Source organism: Lissotriton helveticus, chromosome 2_1, assembly GCF_964261635.1.
Source record: "Lissotriton helveticus chromosome 2_1, aLisHel1.1, whole genome shotgun sequence".
Lineage (NCBI taxonomy): Eukaryota > Metazoa > Chordata > Amphibia > Caudata > Salamandridae > Lissotriton > Lissotriton helveticus.
The window spans coordinates 1592858549-1592883587 of record NC_136059.1 but is presented as its reverse complement, the minus strand read 5'-3'; the positions used below and the strand labels follow the sequence as shown (position 1 = coordinate 1592883587).

The following is a 25039-nucleotide window of genomic DNA, read 5'->3' as shown; positions in this document are numbered from 1 at the left end:
ACTGTAAAAGTAGCTACTTTGCAAGATAACCTTTAAATTACAGAAAAATCTGAAAATATGGTTCCTCCAAGTCTGTAGCCCTGTTCAGGGTTACCTCGAGGCTGGAACAACAGAGTCTAACACATCCAGCTGACCGCATTTGTGCGTGATCAGGTAGAGTGAAGACGGACTCAAAAACAGTACCTTTACTTATTGAGGCTGACACAAGGGTACGAGCAGTTCAGGGTCAATCGCTGCGGTTTCGAGGTGAGATGAAAGCTTTGCAGCATGTGGTGTCCTCACCAAGGCTTGCGTTGCAGAGTGAGTAGGTTCTCAATGCAGTGCTGGCAGGTCACGATGCGCGAACGGAGCCGGTAGATGTGTGAGTCGGGCAGTGACGGAGACAGTTATGTCTGTACAGCATGTAGCGAAGCGGTACGGAGTGTGGTGCCCACAGGACGCATTGCAAGCAGCGACTCATTGACAGAGTCGGTGAGACCAGGGGTACGATGCGAAGTGTGGCGGTGCTCAATGTGGGGCCTTCAGGACATGGAATTGGGTGACGCCTTTGTGACAGTGTTGGTTGCCCTTGTCTTCTGGGGTGACTGAAATGAGGTGCCCAGAAGGATGGTGAGTTGTTTGCTGTTCCTGAGACCTCTTGAACAGGGGACAAGCTCCACTTCAATCCCTTGGAGATACTTTTACAAGCAGGACACACACACAGTTACTCTCCTTGGCAGAAACAGCCACTACAGGCCAACCCCAGAGAGTACACAGCAAAGGGGCAGCACTCCTCCTCCACCTCTTCTCCTTGGCAGAGGTTCATCTTGAAGTCCAAACATGATCTAAAAGTCTGGGGTCTGGGAACCTCTTTTTATACATTAATATCCTTTGTTCTCTGTGGCAGAGAAGCTCTTTGCCCAGCCAAAACCAGTTCTGTCCTGTCTGGTGCAGCTTTCTGGCAGGAGATGGAGACAGCACTGTCCTTGGCAGACCAGGCCCATTAAGGTGTGAAAGGAATCTCCTCCCCCTACTCTAAATGCAACACAGGTCTATTCAGCCCAGCCCTGACTCACCCTGGAAAGGCAGGACACACCTCAACCCCCAAGTGGCTGTCTGAACAGAATGCACATTCCCAGCCCCTGCCACTCCAAAACCTGTCAGAGGCACACTGGATGGCTAAGCAAGAAAATACCTACTTTGTAAAAGTGGTATTTTCAAACATAGAATGTAAAAATCACCCTCACTAAAAGATGCCTCTCAGCATTCTGAGTTCAGGCATACTAAACCTTATTTTCCACTATTGTTCCCAGGTGTGTTTATGCTTATAAGATGTTATAAGCAACCTACCCATTCTATCATATGGCAACAGATAGCCTTACAATAGCAAAAAACAAATTTGGCAGTATTTCATTATCAGGACATGCAACACACACCAGGGTATGCCCCACCTTTCACATACACTGGACCCTGCCCATAGGGGTACCTTGGTCCTACCTTAGGGGTGACTAACATATAATAAAAGGGAGGGGTAGGGCCTGGTAAGTGGATGCACTTGCCAAGTCAACATCGCAGTACCAAACTGCGCACAGATACTGCAGTGGCAGATCTGAGTTACATTTACTGGCTGTTTATGTGGGTGGCACAATCAGTGAGGCAGGCCCACTAGCAGCATTTGATTTACAGGCCCTTGGCACACCCAGTGAAATGTACTAGGGACTGACTAGTAAATCAAATATGCCAATCATGGAATCACTAATCCATAACAACAATTTACAGGGAGCACTTGCACTTTGGCACTGAACAGCAGTGGCAAAATGCCCAAAGCATCTAGACCAGCAAAAACCAAGTTCAACACACTGCAAAATAACAGGAGGTAAAGGGAAAAATACAGGGGAAACCCACACCACTGGTGCCAGGTCTAACAACAACCAAAGAGAGACTTTGTTAAAATGTTCTGCTATACTTAAAATAAAACAAATCTGAATAACCAACATATGTTTAAAATAATTATTTGCACATAAAAGTGACAAAACATCAGTCCACTACAGATGGTATTTCAGAAATTGTAAATATATAAAACAGAGCTCTTTCCTAAAGTCCCAAGAACCTTCCAAGTTATTTATTCAAGATGGTATTTTGTCTTATTATCATATTCTCAGTTCAGGTGCAAATAGTCATTGAGGGACAGTTCTGCATCATACCAAAAGTAGTGATGGAATATGCTCCGGAGTTACTCAATCATAACTTCGTTTTGGTATGTTCTAAGTCAAAAGTAACAGTTTAGATTGGCATGCAAGGTGTGGGACGATGAGGCGTGGTGGTTTCATTATGTGGAAGTCACTTTTTGATTTGTTTTTTAGCAAGCAGTATATAGGATAGTTCTGACTCCATGATTGCTCCTATGTTTCTAACTTTTCTTGATGTTGTTGAAGGGGCTTCAATTTATTTATACCATATGGTGGCAGACTGACAGTTTCTCCATTGTCCACATGTCCTAGTCTCTGACTTTGCGGTATTGAGCCTTGGATCGTTATTCATAAACCGTTATTCATAAACCATGTGTTTATTGCACAAAGGCAGTCATCAAGTTTTCAATTGAGAGGTCTTTGAGGCTGTATATTTTTTAAATGCTTTTGGTGTCTTCTGCATATTTGTTACAGTGAGGTTGTATGATGCAATCAGATATAGTAAGGGGGTTAGGTAGACATTAAATAATGGAGGGGATATTAATAGACCTCTGGGGTGTGGCACTATTTTGTGTGTGGGAAGGTGATGTGAAAGGGGATTGATAAACATCACTTTGTGAGATAAGAAGCCATCAATTTTAACCCATTTCATGGATTGATATTGTGAAGTCTTTGCAGAAGCATGTTGTAGTGGACAGTGTCAAATAAAGCTGACAAATCCAGAAGAATTAAAGCAGATACACTGTTTCTGTCCACTGTGAGCTTTAGATAATACCAGATTGATATGATGTCTGACTCTGTGCCTCTTCCTGGTCCAAAACTGGACTCTTGGTCTGAGAGTAAGCCATAATGCACAGTTAAGTAAAACAGTTGAGTAATCACTACTATCTCTAAACATTTTCTAAGAATAGTCCATTTATTGTTTTTTTCTTTTTGAGGAGAGGTCTGGTGTAGGAGTTTTTGATCTCAGGTGGAAATGGACCTAGTTTCAGGGACTTGTTGATCCTGCACAGATTGAGCAAAGGATACCGTTAAAGATTCTTGGGGTGCTGGGCCTGATGGTGATCCTGAAGGTCTGGCTACAATGATAATATCAAGGAAATATTTTTGTGGCAGGGTATGAAAGTTATGTATTTATGGATGGTTATTGGTGTCTCTTTTTGTGGTGGTAAGGTCATGCATTGCTGTGGTTTTGTCTGCATTCTCCTTCAGGTAATTTTCAATTGTTATAATTGTTTAGATTAATTAATTGGAAATGTTCTCACAGAAGTCTTGAGATTGTGGTGTTGTTTTGCTTTGGCATACTGGTTTGTGGCATTCTGTTAGAACTTTATGGAGTTCTTTGGAAAAGCAGTCTGCTTCAGTTATGCACATATAGTAGTTGTGTTTTTTGTGGTTCTTATGGCTCTTTTGTAGGCTCCACTATAGTGCTGCACCAGGCCTTTGTCTGTTTTATCTCCTGAGTTTCTCTTTTTTTGCATTGTAGAGTGTTGAATTGTGTTTCCATTATTTTGATGATGTCATTAATCCATGTTGAATTTTTTTTGTAGTCAGTTTGCACCTGTTTGTCTTTTTGTCCAATCCAGTGAAGACCTAGTTCTGGAAGGTGTGTATGTTTTTTGGCCACATGTTCATTGTTTTTTTCCAAGCTGGGTGTTAAGATCCTGGATGTCTAGGTTTCCTTAATTGTCTGTACAAGTATTTGTTGTTGTTGGTTACTGTTGTCTTCTAAGTGTTGTTATCAATATGTGTGTGGATCTTGATGTTTTGATCCCTCCAGCTTATGAGGGAGCTATCTGTAACAATGGTTTGCCCTAAAGGTGCAAGTATAACATCCAGCATGCATCCTGTGTAGTGAGTTGACCCAGAAATGATTTGTTGTAGGTTGAAGGCTTCATGTTTGGATGAGATAGTTGTGGTTAGATTTTGTGCTTTGGACTGTTGCTGGGATTCTGCACAAATACAGAACTATGCGCAAAAGTACGGGACCTTGGTGCATAGGGATTGGGTCTTCCTACCACCTTAGTACCCACGAGCCGAGGACTGACTAGCTATAGTGTTTCACTTGCTCTCCTACTCACTCACAGAGAAACAAATGATTAGACACCCCAGAACAAAACACTCCCAGATCTCCCAGGAATCGCGGTAACAAAACAAACCCTTTCACTCACTCTCTTGCACTTGTCCACAATAAGATCTGACAGAGACACAGAATAGTTTAAAATATGTATTTTAGCTAACGTGTCCTAACATGCAGGATGTGTGCCGCAACAAGCAGGAAAATGCATAATGCAAATACAGTAGCATAGAAGCTAGTCCATAGATCATGAAGGGAGATGCCATCATAAAAAGACAATGGAGAAAAGACTATTGTGTCTAACCTCCCTCCCCTTGCTAAGAAGAAGTATTATTATACAACAGAAGATCTCTGGGCTTTGTCAGCAGACCCCATACCTTAGCCTACAGATGGTAGATCTACATCATAGGTGATGTTTTGCTCTTCTCCTTGGAAAGGTCCCTCCCCAACTGTGTTTCACCTACTCGGGTACCCCACTAAAAACCCAAATACGCTGTCCAAACAACAGCTGCATCGTTATGTTTTATCTAAGGGCTAAGGTCTGTCCAGAACCAAATAGCAGGGGGCATTGTTGTTCAACCTTGCACATAATGTTCAGTCAAAATCCCAGGAACGAGCAGAGTATGAACACAGCGATGAGTTCTCATGTGAAAGCAGTCATTGAAACTATTATTAAAATAAAGGCATGTGGTAACGTGCGCAAAGCAGCAGACAAGCTGCAACGTGCTCATACTACAATATCCCTATGGGCCACGTGACACCCTCCCCTTGGCCAGGGCATTAGCCATATACGAAAAATAAAAATCAGAGATAAGCATAGGCAAAGCGTCTTAGTCGGAGTCCCCTTGGTATAATTATGAAGCCCAAAACAAAATGGTATTGCAAGGTTATAATTTTTTTGAAAAATTGCCAATTGGGCACTCAAAAAATGCAACCCAATCATAGTTAGTCTTCAGATACAAAAATGTTGTGGGAAAAGCGGTATGCCATGAACTCCAGAATGTTTTCTGTTCCTTCCATTGTAAAAAGGTATTCCATAGTAGATCGAACAAGCACACATATTCCTCATATCCAGAAGCTGTTAGGAGTATCTCAGGGCAATCTGTGTTAATCTCGATGAAACTGCGGTCTATGAGGTGCTGCGCAAGAGCACAGGAACTCAAGTCTGCTGTTGGTCCAAGTAGAGGATTACACCCCAAACCCCTACCCATGGCACATCCCTGGTCATGGGCCTTCAACAGACCCTTTAACAGATTGTATTCCAGTGCAGCGTGTGTGGTTTTGGAGAAGCAGACATCCATGTCCTGTTTCAAAAGGACACTGGAGGCAGTGGAACACACGTTGCACGCAGGTGAAGTAGGCATAACAGGTCAGCCACTAGTCGATGGCAAAAGACTTCACTGGCATAGATGCAAAGAGCGGCTGCATTCAATCACGGTACAGTTGCAACTGGACCGGGTTTGGAAGCTCCACAGATCGAGCATCCGGTGCAAAGCAATAATAGGGGAACCAGTACGCCGCAAATCAGCAGAAGCACCAGGGGAAACCCTTCAAAGGTGCTGGAAAAAATAAAATGAATAAAGGCAAGAATTTCTCCAAAAATAGCCTGAAAGAAAGAAACAAGGCCAGATCCCATAAGTTTAAAAAAGTGAGCCAGGCCCTCCGTATCAGATGCATTAAATATTTGGTGTATTAATTCTCCAAAAGGGAGTGTGACATTTGTGTTTAGCAGCAAGTGTTTCTCACTTGCGGTTCCTGCCACTTGCAATTCGAAGGTCTCTCAAACTAATGTGAGAGTGATTTCTTGTTGAAACAATAGCACTTTGAATCTGCTTAGCTTGTTGAAATCTGTTTTCAAAGTTGGAATGGAAGGCCAAAATGAACTATCTACAATCCCAAGTGGAGGTGGAAACAGGACACTGCTGCAACACGTAACTCATAGAGAAACTGTTACTAAATACGGGATACCAGCTGTCAAGCCGCAGCAGTCGTGGTTATTCAAAATAAGATAACTACCATTTGAAAGCAAAGTTAATACAGGAAAAATAGCCAGGACAGGGGTACCTCCTAAAAAAACAAGCCGGATTCGGGGCCAAACCATTACAGGCTCTTTGAAGCTCAACTTGTTTACAGACTAAAGAATGCCCTACTATGGAATCACAGTTCTCCCCTGTAAGGAAAGCTTCCTTATCTGCGCACTGACATCTGTAGGTGAAAGGTAACAACCATAATTTGGTAATATAATTATTGCAGAGGGGCCCATATCTCCCAACGGGATGATGTTTCATGCATGATGTGAACTGAGATAGGCAGTGAAATAACCCTATGTATTAACCACACAGATTAAACTGTCTCAGCCACCAAAAACAGTAACTGTTCTAATTGTTAAATGCGTAACAATATGTCTTTAGGGCATTGGTGAACCACCCTTGGGGGACATGAAGGGAAATTCCCTAACCTGGGAACTGGGAAGTAACATGATGGAAACTCCGTTACATGCTCATATAATGCTGTGTGTTGTCTGTCTTTCTTCTTTCCACAGATGGATAACCACGCATAACAGATTAATTGTCTGTCACACACAAAAAGAGCAGCTACTCTGCCCTTTATAACTGATAGGTTTGGGAACTCCCCTTCCTGTCCCCCCAGGGTGGTTCACCAATGCCCTGAAGAAAGTCCAGGACCTTTAAGGTCGCCAGTGGACTGGAACATGTTGACACTAGGGTCATAGGACCATAACTCTCCTACAGACCCTAACTTTTAGTTTTTTAACAACCTTGACAGACCCAAGAATAAAGGGAAACCGGATATCTGTCAGAGGTTTTTTATCTTTAAATCCCCCAGAGCTCCCAATACTCTGGTTGAGCCCACCCCGACTTGTAGGCATCGGGGTGACCCTCACACACTAGGGTGTGTGAGGGTAACTAAACAAAAGGAATTGCCTCCTTTCCTCACCTTTGGGTGAAGTTAGACAGCTATCTTCACACCTAATCACTTCCCTTTTCGAATGTAAGGATGCTCTTGTCTTTATCGTTGACCATAAGTTGGTCTGTCAGAGTAACCTATGGGTTTTAATGTTTTGACATGGGAGGTTAGACTCCAACTTAGGTTCCTCTCTACCCTCCAGGCACTGGAGTTAACCCTGGTTTTCTCTAAAGCCTTATTGTGTATACACAGGGCTTTTGAAGTTCCCTGTAACAGTGTTGGGCAATGCTCCCATTGGGTATAATTAAAAAACTGTCTCTGGGTTTTGGTCTTGCGTGAAAAAGATTACCATAATGTTGATAACAGAATAAATCTGCGTAATTAGCTGAATTCAAATACAAATCTTCAGTGTCAAAAGCAGCGTCATATTTTTAATCAGAGAACACTGAATTAACAGCATGAACATCTCAGTCATCTGAATGTATGTCGGGCAAAACCCCATCCTGTAAGGAAATGTTGAAGACATATGGAATTTATTTAATTTCAGTCGGCGATGGGTATCATATGAAACTTTATCCCAGACAATGCCATCAACAACAGGGGGACCTGATATATTGACAAGGGCTTGGTCTCGTTTCATTATATTGGACGACATATGAGTTGCAAGAACTCCATCAACAAAGTTCACAGCAGAGTGTTCAGGTAAATAATGGCCATTAAGCAAGAGGAAAAACACAGTCATAAACCCAATCCACATGAAAAGGAAAATTATCGTAAGCACCATCCAGATATATGTCCAGGGCAGGACCATGTAAGTCTTTTTGAACCAGGAAATGAAAAGACTGGTATGTGTAGGTGTCTCTGCCACAGAAAATGACGAGGAAGATGTATCAGAGGAAAAGCTAGTATGGTCCATATAATCAGTACTGGACCCCCGCTGAAACAACGGGGATGTGCTGCATCAGATGTTTCAGGTATGGTACTCTCAGGAATGTCAATTATGACCTCAAATGGAAGAGAAGTGTCAGAAATGGAATTTCTGGTTCGCTAGGCCATGCCCCTAAGCCAGGCAGAAACTACCACTCTAGTCAGGGCAAGGGAGTTACACGCTGAAGATAACCCCTTCTGACACCCTTGGGAGCTTGGTACGAGCAGTCAGGCTTATCTCAGAGGCAATGTGTAAAGGGTTTGCTCAACAAACACACACACCGTAGCAACACACCAGACACACCATAAAAAAAACTCCACCCAAGGTTATATAGTTATATAAAAAATAGCCTTTGTATTACTCATAAAACACATTAGAACATAATCACATATATACACTGTGCCACCTGGCATTTAGTATGACTTTACAGGGATTATATACATTACAGGGCCAATCGATCCACTGTCATAGCTCTTACAGTTCTGAGTTCGCAAAAGCAACCAGTTACTTCTGGCAAACACTGTACTTAGCGAGGTAGACTGCAGCCGTCCGCTGCAACCGGCAACCAGTGGTCTTGCTCCAGCCCACCCACATTCAGTTGGAGTCTTTCTGGTCTCTTGGGTGGGCTTGTGAAGCTCTCCTTCCGCCTCTGGCAGCCCCCTCTAGGTGGGAGTCGGCTGTGCATGCTGCGACCTCTCAGACTTCAATTTTGGCAACACGTGGGGCTCACCCTTCCCTCACGAGAGTCCTGGCCACAGCCAGGCTTAGCCTCTGCCTTGCTTCCAGCTGGTTCCTGCTTACAGCCGTGGGCCCTGCCCACAATCAGGCTCACATGCAGCCTCGGCTGTTTTTTTTTTACGATTTGGATGTATATATATTGTTCACTGCCCTCCCTCTCTCGCTTACCTTCACACTTGCACATTGCAGCACGTTATCCCTCCCTCCCCTCTGGGGCACCGCTTTATGGTTGTAGCCAACAAATGTGATGTTTTTGAACATGAAAATCCAATGTTCCATATTAATAAGTATGCTAAACATGAACATTATTGTTTATAATTGACTAAGCAGGTGTTGTTGATGTTTATATGTCATTTCCACTTTGGTGTCCACTGGGGCCATTTGTTTGTGGAATGCTGAGAGGCATACTATTCAGTATCAGCCATATGGTGCAGCTTGACAGGGTCAATTGAAATATAACGATTCTCCTTTTGACCAGGCAAAGGAGGCAGGATCACAGTATGGGTGCCTTTCAAACCAAGGACTCTGACTGGTGCACGGTATCATGGACCAAATTATGTTTTGTTCCCCAGTTTTTCTCAGACCAGGTCTCAAACTTTAGGAAGCCATCCAGAAATAGGAATCCACACCGCTTTTTGTAGATTGAGTTACATAGCACAATGGTTATCTACAGCATAGGCTGTGGCCGCCGCCAGAATGTCTAGACCTTTACGGTCTGGCACAAACATTTAAATAGCTTCTAGACAATGGGTTGTGCACCGCTCCTTGATTTTTATAGTTCGTTTTAAACTGTGCTCTGGGGTATCACCCCCCTCCGGGAGTGTACATGATAAATCCACTAGTAGCACACCTATTACATCATAGGTGTGTCACCCTAGGCACAAGTATGGTGTGCTGGAACTGCCAGCTCTGTTAAATCATATAGTTCATCCAGTAGTTCGATTGTTCAAAGTTCTTTTATTCTTATATCCACATGTTAATTCACATTTAATTCTTATTTCGTCATATTAGGCGTTAATATACATCATTCCTCATTCCAATGCATTTCGGTGCATACAGCACCTTCATCAGAGAACGCCTGAAAATTAAACAAATAACACACTTTGTAATCATAAGGTTCCATTCTATCTCACTTGATAAATTATTTCATTAACGTGCTTATTAGATGCTATACATTCTCTTCGACATTTCTATATACAATCTCTTGATTTGTGAAATGTGCATCCAGTGTGACAACCGCTATGTTTGTTAGCCTTCAAGTTCTAGCTGTCGGTTAGTCTATGATGCTGCTAAATCATCACATGTTCGTTTTACTAACCGTTACGGTGTTAACTGCTGCCCGCACGGGCTTTCTATTTTTAGAGTGTGCGTTCGATTTTTACGCTCGGCTGGCCGTTGTTAAATGCCTGCACCCGGTATCCGCATCTCACCTTAATCCCAGCTCATAGAGACTGAAGTCTGCTACGCGAAGCCCCTCCGCTCCGCTTGCTTCAACGGTGTTTGTTCAAACGCGAGTCTCGCGCATGCGTACATTAAAGGTGTCTCGACTTTTTTTTAACCTGCGTAAGACGAACTTTATTAACGCGCTGAGCGCCATCACTTGTCACGTACTCCTCAGGCTCTGTACATTCGCTAGCGGCGCATCAATCTAGTGGGTTCTGAACTAAATAAACTGTCAAATATTATTCTAACAATCATTATATATGCCTACATCAATTATTGGTCTTAATGAATTACGATTTCAGTTCCTAGTAAACTCACAATACAAAATTGGCTCTAGATGTTACAAATAGCATGTAAATTCCATTCTTTCATTTAGCCCATTCGGCTTAAGGCTACACAAGTAATAAATCCAATGGTTTTCCCTCTGTAGGAGGGATTTTTTGTTCAAGGGTCCTTCTTTTTTAGGAACTATTTCCAATACGCAAGCCCTCAATTGGCTTACGTTGTGCTGTTTATCCATAAAATGCGCTGCCACTGTTGATTTCAATAGCCCTGTTCTTATGTTGCTTTTATGTTCGTTCAAACAGGTCTTAAGTTTCCTTTCTGTGTGGCCTACATATCCATATCCACATGGGCATTTCAACAAGTATACGATGTTAGTTGAATCGCATGTTGCATTGAGGTTTAAGGGAATTTTATATCCTTTCATCGGGTGAGTAATGCTTGCACCCCTCATTATGTTATGGCAATTACCACAGTTTAAACACGGTACTGTTCCTTTGAATGTCTGTTTGTTTGTCGTGTGTTTGGGAGTTTTCAATAATTCACCCATATTTTTCCCTCTGGTGAATGCGAACAGTGGTTCCTTATGGAATATTCCTTTGAAGTCTGGCTCCAATTTGACCATCTGCCAGTTTTTGCGGATGATTCTTTTGAAATCCGCGCTTGCGTTGGAATATTTACTTGCACACGTAATTCTTTGTTCCTTAATTTTTGGTTTCGCTGTTAGTAGCTCAGTCCTCGTTTTTCTTTGTGTTCTTTCCCTTGATTCTTTGATAATGTTTTCCGGATATCCTCGAGATTCAAACCTTTTGGCCATTGTGTCTAACTGTTGTTGACAAGTTTCTTCTTCAGATACCAACCTTTTGACCCTAAGAAATTGAGAATAGGGTAGATGAGTCTTTAATGATTGGGGATGGTGACTTTTATATTGTAAAAGGTTATTTCTGTCAGTGGGTTTACGGTATATGTTGGTGTTAAATGTTTTACCTGTTTTTGTGATCTCTACATCCAGAAATTGTATGACATCCTTACTCATGTTCCATGTGAATCCAATCCTGTCGTTTTTAGTGTCCAGAATCTCCAACTGTTGTTTTAGTGACTCTTCTGTGCCTTTCCATATCAGAAAAATATCATCTATGAACCTCACGTACATGAGGAGGTGTGTTGCCCATTCTTCATTATGGTAGACATGTTGTTCTTCGAATGCTGTCATAAACAAATTGGCATACGCCGGAGCGGCGCAATGTCCCATCGAGGTCCCATTTAGTTGAATAAACCATTTCTCTTTGTTACAAAAGTAGCTATTGAATAATGTAAACTGCATAAGTTCCATCAAAAAAACTTGCAAATCTTGGGGATATGTACTTTGCAATAAAGCACTCTCTATGGCTTCTAGGCCTTCCTTGTGTGGTATCGAAGTATACAACGATTTTACGTCGACCGTCGCCATTTCGCTGTCGTCTTCCATTTCCACATGTTGCAGTTTTATCAAAAAATCTTTCGTGTCTTTTATGTATGATAGGCTCTTGTAAACCAAAGGCTGTAAGTATTTATCAATATACTTTCCCACAGGTACGTGAATGCTCATTTTTGTGGAGACGATTGGGCGGCAGGGTGGTTTATACAAGTCTTTGTGTACTTTTGGTACCATGTACATAGTTGGGCTCTTTGGGCTATCTTGCGTGAGGAACTTTCTGGATTTCTCACTAATTGTACCATTATCCACTGCTTTCCTGAGAATGCCTTGTAGAATCTTTCTAATTTCTTCCGTTGGGTTCGCTTGGATTTCCATATATAAGTTCGAATCCTCTAAATGTTCTTTACCTGTATTTTCATAGAATGCTGTGTTGAGAATCACCATCGCTCCTATCTGCTTTTTGACAAATTATCTTCTCGTGCCTAGGGTGACACACCGATGATGTAATAGGTGTGCTACTAGTGAACAAACATTTTAATGCCAAAGAGCATTTTGTATGGGGTCCGCCCACCCAGAGGATTATTTAATGCACGTTGGACTCCATACAGATGAGTCAGCCAACCCCTGCCCGTACCTAAGACTCTTGCTGTCAAAGATTAATTTAAGTCACAATTTATCCATTCCACAACAGAATTACCCTCAGGCCGATATGGAGATGAAAATTGCACCACAGACTTCATTGCATCCCGGTAAGCCTTAGAGGCAAATGCAGGACCTTGGTCACAATGGATGGTGCATCAGGCCAATGTCCCAACAAAGACACGCAAATCTTTAATGACAGACCGAGCGTCAGTACTGGGTTGTGGCCACACCCAAAGGATCTAGTGCACAAATCCACTGCAACCAAAATTAGCAGTGTCCGATGTCAAAGGACCGCAGTGATCAAGTTAAACGCAGCCAAATGGCTGATTAGAGATGTAAAGTTGAGTGTGGGGTGGACGTGCAACAGTAGAAGGCTTAATTTGTTGAGAAGTGTCACAAGAAAGAACATATTTATGTGCCTGTTGAAATGAACCACTCCACAAGAAACATTGCTGTCAAAGTGAAATTGTTGCAGTTACTCCGGCATGGGCAGAAGCCATGTCTTCATGAGCAACAATGATCAAAGAAAGTCTGCGGTCCTCGTTGGGCATCACCCGATCCCCAATGGATGGAGTAGTTGCAAATGGGACTTGATCAGGAGACTAGTGCTATGAATAACGGGATGGAAACCCATGGGGAAACTCTGTTTCCTCTTTCGTCGCTGCAATATCTGATTGAATATCATCATTCATTTTAGTCATAGACCTAGTGACCGCTGCTTTGGAACAGGTGGCTACTAAAGATTTGGCTGCCTCATCGGCCAGTAAATTACCAACTGAGTGTGCTCCCACACGGTGATGGCCCGAAATATGAAAAACATGTGTGAGTGGCAAGTACTCCTTAAGAGCTGCCACTTTAACCCAAAGCGTTTTTATGCTTAATTGAACTACCTTTAGAATCATGAAAATCATTTTGTGTCCAAAAGAACAAATTGTCATTGAAGGATTGTACATAGTAAAACAAATCACACACCACAAGAGTAGGAACATCAGGCTCAGCAAATTCAAGAGCCAAAACCAAAGCACGTAGCTCTGCCAATTGAGCTGTGCAACCACCAAGAGACTGCATGTGCACCAAGGATGATATAAAATCTCCATCAACAATCTGTCCTGTGACAATCATACAGGCAGCAGAATAAGCATGTTTAGAACCAATGGTCAGCTGCGCAGATACATCAGTGTAAATAATGCGAATGCACTGATCAAGTGAGAGTAATGATAAAGGGGAAGGATCAACATGTTCATACTGTAAAAACTCCTGCGTCTGTAAAGAAGGATAAAAGATAAACTTGACATCAGCCGACGTCAAAGAACTAGCCCAATGTCTCCAACGTGGATGCAGGGCTTTAGAATTCGGGACACTAGCCTTCGTAACTGTTTCTACAGCAGGTACCGGCTAAACCATGGAAATGCGTTTACCATGAGTCAGAGAGCGTTCTTTAAGAATTGCCATCTGGAAGGCTGTCAAAACATTTTTTGTAGAAGAGAAATGCATCTCGGCAGGAGTATACAAATGTGATTTATAATCAATGGGGACAGTGTCCCCCTCATTGAATGTCAAGTAAGTTAAACCCAATATGCCTGGTACAATCCTTATGACCAAATTTGTAGAATTGTTACGTGTTAACAAGAAGTTGGTCGCAAGAAGATCAGACTGCAGAGACTGAAGAATTTCTGTATGATCCCAACCAGCCTGATTGCAATATAATGACGGGGCTAAGGATAAAGCCCACTTGGAGGCATAAGCCATTTCTTCATCATCAGGGACATATTGTAAAAAACTTGCTAGAATAACATCTTCCCCTCTAGAGAAAGCTAGGAAAAAAGAGCGAGGCCAATTAACCTCCACCAATAAAATGTCATAAGAAGAAGTGAGGTTTTCCCAAAATACTGCTTTAATCGTTCATTTAATATCACCTTCAAGTTGGAGGGTTCTTCATAAAGTCTATCTGGAGGAGCAACTCGAGTATCAGCTGTTTCTACTGTAATAAAAGTGTCAGTTACTTTCGCCTCCAGACACTGGTGGAGTGTCTCACTATGGTAACCTCCACTGCGCTATCCAGTAGGGTTACTGCCCAATTCTTGTCAAGGAGCAGGTTTCTCACCATCTGAGGCATAATTTGCAGTCAAAGTGGTAACTTTTTTCTTCTGAATTGGGGCATGATATTGAAGTGGTTCCCCCTGCTTGACTTTTACATCATGCTGGCGCTGCGGGTACTGTCTAGCTTGCACAGACTCACCTTCTCTTCGATCATGTCATTCTCCCCCGCTGAACTGTTGATCCGATGATTCCTGAAAGAAACAAGGAGAGCAAGGATCAGGAACCTGGAACCTCTCAGGTGTCTTACTTTTAGAGTGGTCACGCAAATTATATTTACGCTCAGAAGCAGAAAGTGGAGGCCAACCTGCACGAGAACCAGACTTCTATTGCTGCTGCACTGATTTTTATACTAAGCCTTTTTAGGAAAGACTGTGTGCCCCTCTTTTTCAGGAGGAATCTTTTTCGGTATCTAAGTAAAAAGTCTTACTCACAAACTATTTTGTCCCAAGGAGTTTTACACCTCCACAATAATAATTGGCAACTGCCGCTGCGGGTCTACTTCCGCCACAGCCGATAGGCATTGGTGCACTTGAAAACAAACTACCTCACCTTCAATGTTGGCCAGAATAATATTGGTGACAATAGGGAACATTCCCACTAATTTCATCCCCAATTCCAGGGCTGGACCAGCTCTGTGTTCCTCCTGTACCTTCTTTAGAATGCGCAGTAGAACGCTCATGGAGGGGGTGCCAAAGCACAGTGTATACGCAACACCGTACCCCAGGTGGTGCAATCAGCTAAAATGGGAATAGTGCAACTCAGTAAACTAATTATAAGGATCCTTTGTTTATCAACGGAAGAAGTATGTAGTAAAACAGCCTCGAGCTGCTCACATTTTTCTGCAAGCCAATATGGTAAATCATCTCTATTCTGAGGACATTTGCCGATCATTAAATTAACAATGACATGGCTTATGACAAGGTCATTGGCGTGTCCAGGCGGAGGAGGCGCAGCTCCAACCAGAGCCACTTGAATCGCATGCAACATAAACTGGATCACACCTTTGTGTATATGAATCAGGGTTGTATGTAGATGGCATAGCTCTGCGTATGTAGCATTTAGATAATATGGATGCGGTGTAAAACCCGCCAACAAAGGCCAAGTGCCCCCATCGACTGATAAGGGGCCTAAACAGACCACAGATACAGGGTGAGGAAGGCCACCATTAAACCAGAGGGTATGCTCCCAGGCTGTAAACGGACCTTCAAGTAATGCATAAGGGTGCTGCGGCTGTTGTATATTCATGAAACAAATGATCATTCCCATTCACTGCCGGAAATGTAACTCAAGAGTAAAAACCTCTAAGCAGTGAGCCGCGTCCGCCTCAACAACAAAGATAAAGGACGCCCCACCATTTGGGACTCCACGTTGAGTCAAGAATGCCATAACCGCTGCGCAGTTAGGCCCCGGAATAGCGATTGCCATAATAAAAGCAGGAAAGGATAAACCAGTGGAACATTAGCGCAAAACCGGGTCAGAAAGAGAACCAAAACCTTTTAAATTTCAAGCTTGAAACACCCATAAAACACAAATATAGGAGACTAATCCCTCATATCATGGACGTCTCCATAAACCGGTGAGAGGGTATCGTGGACAAGCACAAGCACTACTCAGGGGCCTCGTGAATATGTACCAGACCAAACGTTGGTGGCGCCATGTTGCAGGGATTCTGCACAAATGCAGAACTATGCACAGGAGTATGGGACCTTGGTGTATAGGGACTGGGTCTTCCTACCACCTTAGTACCCACGAACCCAGGACCAACTAGCTATAGTGTCTCACTTGCTCTCCTACTCACTCACAGAGAAACAAGAAAAGACACCCCAGAAAACAACACTCCCAGATCTCTCCGAAATCGCGGTAACAAGACGCTCCCTTTTGCTTACTCTCTTGTACTTGTCCACAATAAGAACTGACAGAGCCACACAATAGTTGAAAGTATTTATTTTAACTAACGTGCCCTAACATGCAGTATGAGTGCCACAAGATGCAGTAAAATGCATAATACAAAAACAGTCAGCATAGCAGCTAGTCCATTGATCATGAAAGTAGAGGTCATCATAAAAAGACAATGGAGAAAAGTCTATAGTGCCTAACCTCCCTCCCCTTGCTAAGAATTATTATTATCTAATAGAAGATCTCTGGGCTTTGTCAGCAGACCCCATACCTTAGCCTATAGATTGCAGATCTACATCATAGGTGCTGCCCCGCTCTTCTCCCAGGAAAGGTCCCTCTCCAAGTGTGTGTCACCTATTTTTGTACCCCACTAAAAACCCAAGTACGCTGTCCAAACAACAGCTGCATTTGTATGTTTTGTCTAAGGGTTAAGGTCTGGCCAGAACAAAATAACAAGGGGCATTGTTGTTCGACCTTGCATATAATGTTGAGTTAAAATCTGAGGAGCGAGCAGAGAATAAACACAACAATGAGTTCTCATGAAAAAGCAGTCATTGAAATGATTGCAAAAATAAAGGTGTGATGTAACGTGCGCAAAGCAGCTGACAAGCTGCAACGTGCTCATGCTAACTTAGTGAAAAACTACAATGTCCCTATGGGCCATGTGACAGGACATTGCAAATGCCTAAAACAGGTGATAAGCTCTGCATTGAGCCAGTGCTGCTGAAGATTCAAGAGCAAAAAAAAACACTGTTCTATTTTAACAGTTCTATTCCATTCAATCTGCAGTGATACTCCAATCAGAATAAACTTGGAAAGTATTTCTTGAAAAAAAACATTTCTACACATATGGGGCCTGATTCACTGGCTGTACTTTGTACTACATTTTTCTCCCGACTTTGAAGTCATTGCTCCTGTAAGTAGAGCTGTTAGGAATAAAAGAGGAAGGGGCTAGGGGAAGGGTGGGAAAAGTGTCAGATTTATTATTCTAAGGGATTGAATAAAGAAGAAGTAGGAGGGGTTAGGGAGGGTTTATGGGAGGATTGTCTCTCATCCACACAAGGGTAAGATAATGACTTTACACAGAGAGTGGAAGCATAACCTTCACATTTGTAGTAAGTTTACACTCAGAGTCTGTGAATACTCAAGAATGTAACTTACCTTTGTGAAACATGCAATTAGCAGGCAGATCCTAATTGTTCACGTCTTTAGAGGCACAGTCCAATCTATTAAATATATTTCAAGGAAATCCTATAATACTATACAACTAGACAATTGGTAACTGTTGTTTACAAGTAATAGTGCTTTACCAGATCAGTCACTTATTGCAACTGGTAATCAGCAGGTATTATCTCCGTATGGGGAATGTTACAGGTCAAAATGCACATTGTGGTATTCTAATTTACCAGACATTATGGCATTGGGGAAGACGAGACACATTATTAATTTGACAGTTTAATCAAAGCCAACTGGGTAAATTTACTTACGTATGCCTAAGCCATTGTTTGAGCTACATTTATGATTTTTGTTTTAATTCTTTAAAAATATCCTGTAGTGTTGGTGTAAACACCATTAATGTTTATGGGGATAAATATTTCTACATATGGAAATGTAGAAGGTGTATTGGTCTCTGTGCAGAAATGTGACACCACAGTGCACTTGATAAATTGGTGTTCGTTCCTCATGCCCACACAAAAACACATTTACTCATCCCCTCAAAATGGCCATTGTTGATAATTTTGCAGAGTGGCAAACTACCCACAAAGGTTTGGCAAATACACACACACTTTAAAGTGTGCGTGTTTTCACCTATTTTCACTGGTTAAGTCACCCCTTGATTGCTCCTAAATGCATTATTGTATGAACAATTAGAATAAAGATATATTTTTGCACCTGTAATTTACATTGCCTCAGGCAAAATCCCATTATTCCTGATTCATGGGATTAGAAAAAGAGATTTTGCTCTCTCAAATGCAATTATTTTCACGCATAAGTTGCATTTAGATACACAAACAGCTTTGGGTCTGTAGAAAAGTGGTTATTTCATCAGCAGGGACAAAGACTCACCACAGATGGAACAAAGTTGTTTATTGAAAGAAGTACACAGGACGACCCCAGCCACAGCTGTCATTGCGAACATCACTCTCGTCTATACTCTGCGCAGGGAGCTCAACTTCGAACGTTGGCCACTGTGACATTCTAATCACTGTCACAGTGGCGTAAACCAACAGAACACCAGGAGAGAGGGTGGGTGGCATGAACAGGATTCCCCCGTAGTGGAGGATACCACAGGGTCCAACAATGATTTGTCTGTGCATTGCTACAGCGTACTTTCAACAATTTATTAACGTATGAATTGCTATGAGCATGACTTTCGTACATATGCAATTAGCGTGGTAAACAATACCCCTTCTGAACTGGCATGTGGGTGTTTGCGGCAAACCCTGATTGGTGATAGGCAAAAGTAGTGTATTGCACTTGACAGGTGAGTTAAGTGAGTCACCTAAGTGACAAATCCTGACTTCTTGCAAGAGAAGACTGAAAGGATTTCCCCCCAAGAGAAAATGTAAATGTTGTGAGTCCGTAGTGCGTTTTACAGCACAATCTTAACATTAAGTTGCTTAAAAGTCTTAGGATCTGAAGTGGCACCCATGAACCAATTCAATACTTTTATAGTTTATGATAAGTTAGCATAACCCTCCACATGAGTTTCAGAGGCATACTTAGGAGGGCCTTGCATCATGCTTGCACCGCGCAACGTGGTACATGCACAAGTCAAGGCTCCAAGTTATATTATTATGCCATGCAAAGACACTTTACTTGTCTTTGATTGGCTTCATAAGTATGAAGTAATGCAGTGCAGCACAAATTGCTGTGCTGCATTACTATGCGCAAGGGAGGCATTCCCCAAAGCATTGCGGCTGGTGTTAATATGCAAATCCCAAGGTTTTTTGTTGCATTGCTGGCTTGGCCAAACCTGGTAAACCTGGGAATGCGGTAAAAATTTACATCTTGCTAGGTGAGGCTTAACAAGGAGAAATATTTTTATTTCTCCTCGTTTTTCCTCTTTTTATGTGTGCTGCAGAGGGAACTACCTCTATGGTTTGTTTATGTGTAGGAAAGTGCCCCTTCCTGCACAGAAACAATCCTGCCTACACCACAGGCACCGTTGCACCATGGTGCAGGGGTGCCTGCATTGGGGCTAGGCTGCTAAATGGCACCAGTGCAGTGGGAAAGGACAAAAGCGCACTGTATTTCCTTCTTGCCGTAGACATGGTTACGGGTAGCAGGTAAGGCATACTGTAGTGATCACTAAGGGCCTGGGCTCCAAGGGAGTGGACTCTTAAGGAGTGCAGTGGAACTCCATATTCTTCCTTCAGTCCCTGGGAACTCGACAATCCTTATTCTTTTTGTCATTCTTTGGTGTTCATCCTCAAGGTATGAAGGTCCCCAGGGATGTTGAGAGGACACTATTTGTGTCCCACTCGCATTCAGGACCACAGTTCTTTCCCTATTTTCTTTGGCTCAGTTTGGATGATTTAGGTGAAGTTGAGCTAGTTTTGGTCATGGAGTTTGCCTCTAGCCACTGGGAGAGTCAATCTTTGACCTCCTAGCTACTAATAGTCCCTATAGATTCTAGGACCTGTTTTTCTTCTTTGCCCCCTCTTCATTGTCCAGTGCTTGATCTTCTCTGCCTGGGGTTGCCTGTAATAGGAGTGGGGATCCATCTCCTCTTTGGTCCCCAGCAAGTCCATCATTCTACATTCCATTAGAGCATATGAGGCCCCTGGGACTACTGGCCCCGGAGAGATACATTTACAGAGTTCCATCCAGTCAAAGTTTGGGATCCTCCAGTACCCCAAAGAGGTCTCTGATATTTTTCATGTTCCTGCTCAATCCAATCTCTGTCTCTCTCTTTCTTTTTCTCTCTCTCTCGCTTATTCAATGTCTCCTTATTAAGTTGCAGTGACATTTCCTGAAGGTAGGCTCATTCACCCAATTTTATGATGATGAATCATCATGTCACACAGTCCCATCCTTCCTTCACAGCATTTGTAGGCATTCCAAGATGGTGACTTGAAGTGGTCTGTTAAAAGACCTCACTGGAAGTCTTAAACCATGCTAGCAACTACCAGAGCTGGCTGGTGCCTTTCCTTTACAAATTCATAAGGGAGCCTCACCTGCAATTGGCTTCAGAGGCCTGGCCATCTCCCCTTTCTTCTCCTTGGGAGGAGTCTTCCTAGGCCTGGTGTAATGTAAAAACAAATTACTGCATACAGATTCCGTATCCACCCTTTCCTGTCCTAGAAACAGGCCAAATCACTGGTCTATTGTGTGGGGAGCCAGGCGAGTAGGAAGGACAACAGCCAACAATCTATTTAGGAGCTGAGTCCCAGAAATATGATAATTCTTGAAGTGGTAGAAAGAGTGCAGCTATGACAAAAGTGATATTAAATCTGCACTTGGGATGCATGTTTTCCATACGATTGGTGTGTCACCTGATTCTCTAGGCCTAACTATGGTAAAACTGTACTTTCGTGCATAAGGTACAATGCAGTTAGCACACACCCTTTGCAGTTTAGCACCTCCGACTTACACTATGAATGGCCACTCACAGTTTTAGGCTTATACTAGGTCTGCACCAATCTATGAAGGGTCCCTTCAGCATATGGTTACCTGTGTGCAGATGCTGCACTAAGCTTAATGGTAGCCGCACTCACTCAGTACTCATACATGTGTCGATGGCAATGCACACATGTTCATCTGCAGCCAACCTAGAGCCGCTTGATCCAGTTGTGCAGCTTGTTTGGAATGTAAACACTGGCTGCTGGTACATCCAATTCATGTTAATGGAGTTTATAGTCAGTGAGAGAGACTATGGTAGTATGATTCACTCACAGTAAAGGTAAAAAAAACAGGTAGTCCAACAGCCCAAAACTCATGAAGGTTGGATGAGTCAGAATCCATTTTCCTAAAGTGTTCTTTTGCTGTGTATGATACTCCATGCTGTTAAACATAATAAGTGTGATGCATGGCATGTCATTGGTTTTGGAGCTCTGCTGTTCAGCATTCTACTAGAAAGATAAATGCTGCTGTTTAATGCTAACCATCCCCAATAGCACTGTTACCTACACAAACTATGTTTCTCTGGTGGGTCAAGTGCAGACTTCTGGCACATGCACAGTTTTCTCCATAATTCACAGAGTCTCGGGCTCTGTCTGTGGTTTTATACTATATATGAAAGCATTTGGCATGCAATAATTGGTCAAAATCAAAAATATATGTTTGATATATACAATTAAGAATATGGATCCTTTAAACTAACGTGAATAAATGTTTTTGTTATTTAATAAAGATATTTTTGAAGCTGAACCAGCTCACTTGGCCCAAGGAGTGTCTATTAAGAACTTAGTGAAGATTTACAAGACTGGTAAAAAATTGGCAGTGGATGGGCTCAGTCTAAACTTCTATGAAGGGCAGATAACATCATTCCTTGGACATAATGGAGCGGGGAAAACTACTACTATGTAAGACATTTACCATTGTTTTGAAATAAGTAACATAATTATCAATTAAAATGTCATACTGAATGTTTGCCAATTCTTAAATTGATTTTACGACATAAATGATACTTTTTTCTTCAGTTATCCTTACTAAGGGTGGCCATTTTTCTATTATCTCCTTGCAAGTGCAGAGACACCAGAAGCCATTTGTTGGGTGGAGGGGGCGGCTGGACTAAAAGCATAGAGCACATTTTTGTGGTTTTATACCATACCCTTCTCCTGTAAATCAAATATTCATAAAATATCTAATTCAGTTGGCTATTGAGCCTTGAGTTGATTGCTATGTCATACTGTATTTGACTTCCAGCCTCTTCGCCACTCCATGGATTATACTTTGATTGCTCAGTACTTCCACTTTTGAGAGAAAGGTTTATAAAATGAATTGCTCTGTTATCTAAATGGAATGAAGTAGTCTTAAGCCCTGAAATAGTAATTGCTAAATATTTTGGGAAGTTGAAAACCAAGCTAAATACAGGTAACGAGTGATATTAAAAAACACTTGTCAGGACTACTAACAAGACACTGGAGAAAGCAGACAACAGAACAAGATATGGTTAAGAAGCCTTATTTCTGTCATGAAACTAGGACATTTTACATCTAATCTCAGCTTTACCTCTTCACAGAGATGTGCTGGAAATATATACTATTTTTGAAAACTGGGAAAGGGCCACAATACAGTAAAAGTTCCCTGGGAAGGGTAGTCCCTGGGTCTTGCCATCAGAGTAACATTTCTGTAGCATGCCAGATACAACTCTTCCCTTCTAAAGTGATGACTGCAAGGAGAAAGAAGCACCAGATGTCAAACAAATAATGGAATAAAAAATGACTGTCCAGAATAATGAATCACAATATAACATGAAATTGTATAGCTTTAGCAATGGAATTCAAAAATAGTAGTTCAATAAACAGATTGTCACTAGCATACAGCAGCCAATAGGCTGTGAAAACGCCAGATGGAATGAGGATCTTGTGTACATGTAGATGTTGTGGCTGAGTGAGATGATTTCAGTCTGCTGGAGGTTTATGAAGGGTAACGCAGTTGATTGGAATCAGTGTGATTTAGGTTGGTTTATACTGTGCAGGAAGGAATGGTTATTTAGCTTTAGACCAAATTAAAACGACAGGTCATCTCCTGTAATCACAAATTATCCTGTAGTTAGAGAAATAACTCCTGTTTTTGTACACTCTCAGCAACAAATTTCTATGTGGCACGCTTCATCATCGAGCCCACAGCCGGTATAATAGTAGATACCCAGTGGGCTCAATCCCTCAGTTAGTTCAAACTATAACCAGAAAAAGGAAGATAAAAAGGCCTCCGGATGATACCCATAATGCTTCAATTTTCTGATAGAGCTCCTTCAGCATATTATAAACTAGGGCAGGATGTGTATGGATAGCTTAGTGGCATCAACGTCCCCAGGTCAACATGTTTCATCTAGTTTTATTCACCAATCAGGTCATCCAACTTTCATCAGGACTTTCTGGGTCCCAGAATGTTAGATGTTATTAAATTTCTCTGGCTTTTTGCTGTGGGTTTACAAGGATATAAACAAACCTTCCAATCACTCATGCAACATACTAATACCGGATTGTGGATACCAATTGATTTTAGGGACCAGTAATTCCCTGGCATGTCAGTTCTGTAAAAACAGGAGATAATAATGGAGATAATACATTTTTTTCTCACATTTTGATGTTATTCCATGCAGTGCATAGCACGCAATGCACTGAACGTTGTGATTCTCATGTTGGAATTGTTATTGCCATGCACTTTTCGCTCTGTGCTTGGTGACATTCATACCAATCAATGTAGTTGTTAAGCATGCGAACACAAAATGGGTATTACTCTTACAATCTATTGGTAGCTGTTAGATGAGGTTTATAAGTATAATGTTTGTCCTGTGTTATCATTGTCTATATTCTGTAGACAAGGACAGTGCCTCTACATTTTTTTGTGATGAGCGTTCCCTATATCTTGTGATTCACCTCAAATTCTCACCTATAAACTATGTGCACATACTTAAAGCACCACCCCTTGAGCCCCAGAAGTGGTCACAGGCAGGCTAACCTTGGCGTCACAATCTATGGAAGAGAAAACACAATTTTACAGTGTGAAAATGTGGATGTGAAGAGAAAAAGACAAGTGGGCAAAAAGCATGAGTTGGAAAGTTCTCCTCCTTAGTTCATCAGAGGGAAACCTGGTGTAGCTTCTAGTTATGCTCCTGCGACTTAGCGTCGTATTTGTGAGTGCAACTAGACGTGAAGACAGGTGAACTATGAGCAAGCAGCGTATCCCGTATCAGGGGGATTCATCAATTACCATACCGTCAGGACTTTCGGAAATAATATTTAATAATTTAACACAGGTTACACTTTAGTATCCAAACATGGTTTGTGCAAAGGATGCATTTGAGAAATACGCTTAGAATATATTTGAAAAGTGTGGAATTAACACCACATTGACACTTGAGTAATACTTACGCAGAACACAGCAGATTGAATATTAATCCAAATGCCAGGATTCATCTTATTGGAGCACAATAAGCAATCTGAGAGCCCTGAATAAGTGCTACTGAGCACAAAACACATGTTGGCTGTATTGCTCTATAACTGAATCATCAAAGTACTAAAGGAATATATTTATTTATTTATTTATTTATTTATTAGGTTTATATAGCGCGACAGCTACCCGTAAGGGTTTCCCGGCGCTGAAAGACAAAAGCAAACGTGTGGTCCTAGAGGATTATTGGACAAAGAGCCAGGTCTTCACGGCTTTGCGGAAGCGAAAGTGGCAAGACTCCATTCGCACTACCAAGGGAAGGGAATTCCAAAGTTTAGGTCCCAAAGTTGCTAAAGATC

The 25039-nt window shown here is 42.0% G+C and overlaps 1 protein-coding gene across 3 annotated transcripts in view; it reads left to right on the top strand.

Annotated features, from left to right (window-relative positions):
• The window catches only part of LOC144818798 (phospholipid-transporting ATPase ABCA1-like), a 3252877-nt gene that overhangs the window by 1540149 nt on the left and 1687689 nt on the right, over nt 1-25039 (top strand). For all 3 annotated transcript variants that reach the window (XM_078676562.1, XM_078676560.1, XM_078676561.1), the window contains exon 19: nt 21973-22144. In XM_078676562.1, coding sequence (XP_078532688.1) covers nt 21973-22144 — 172 coding nt within the window. The remainder of the gene's footprint in view (nt 1-21972; nt 22145-25039) is intronic.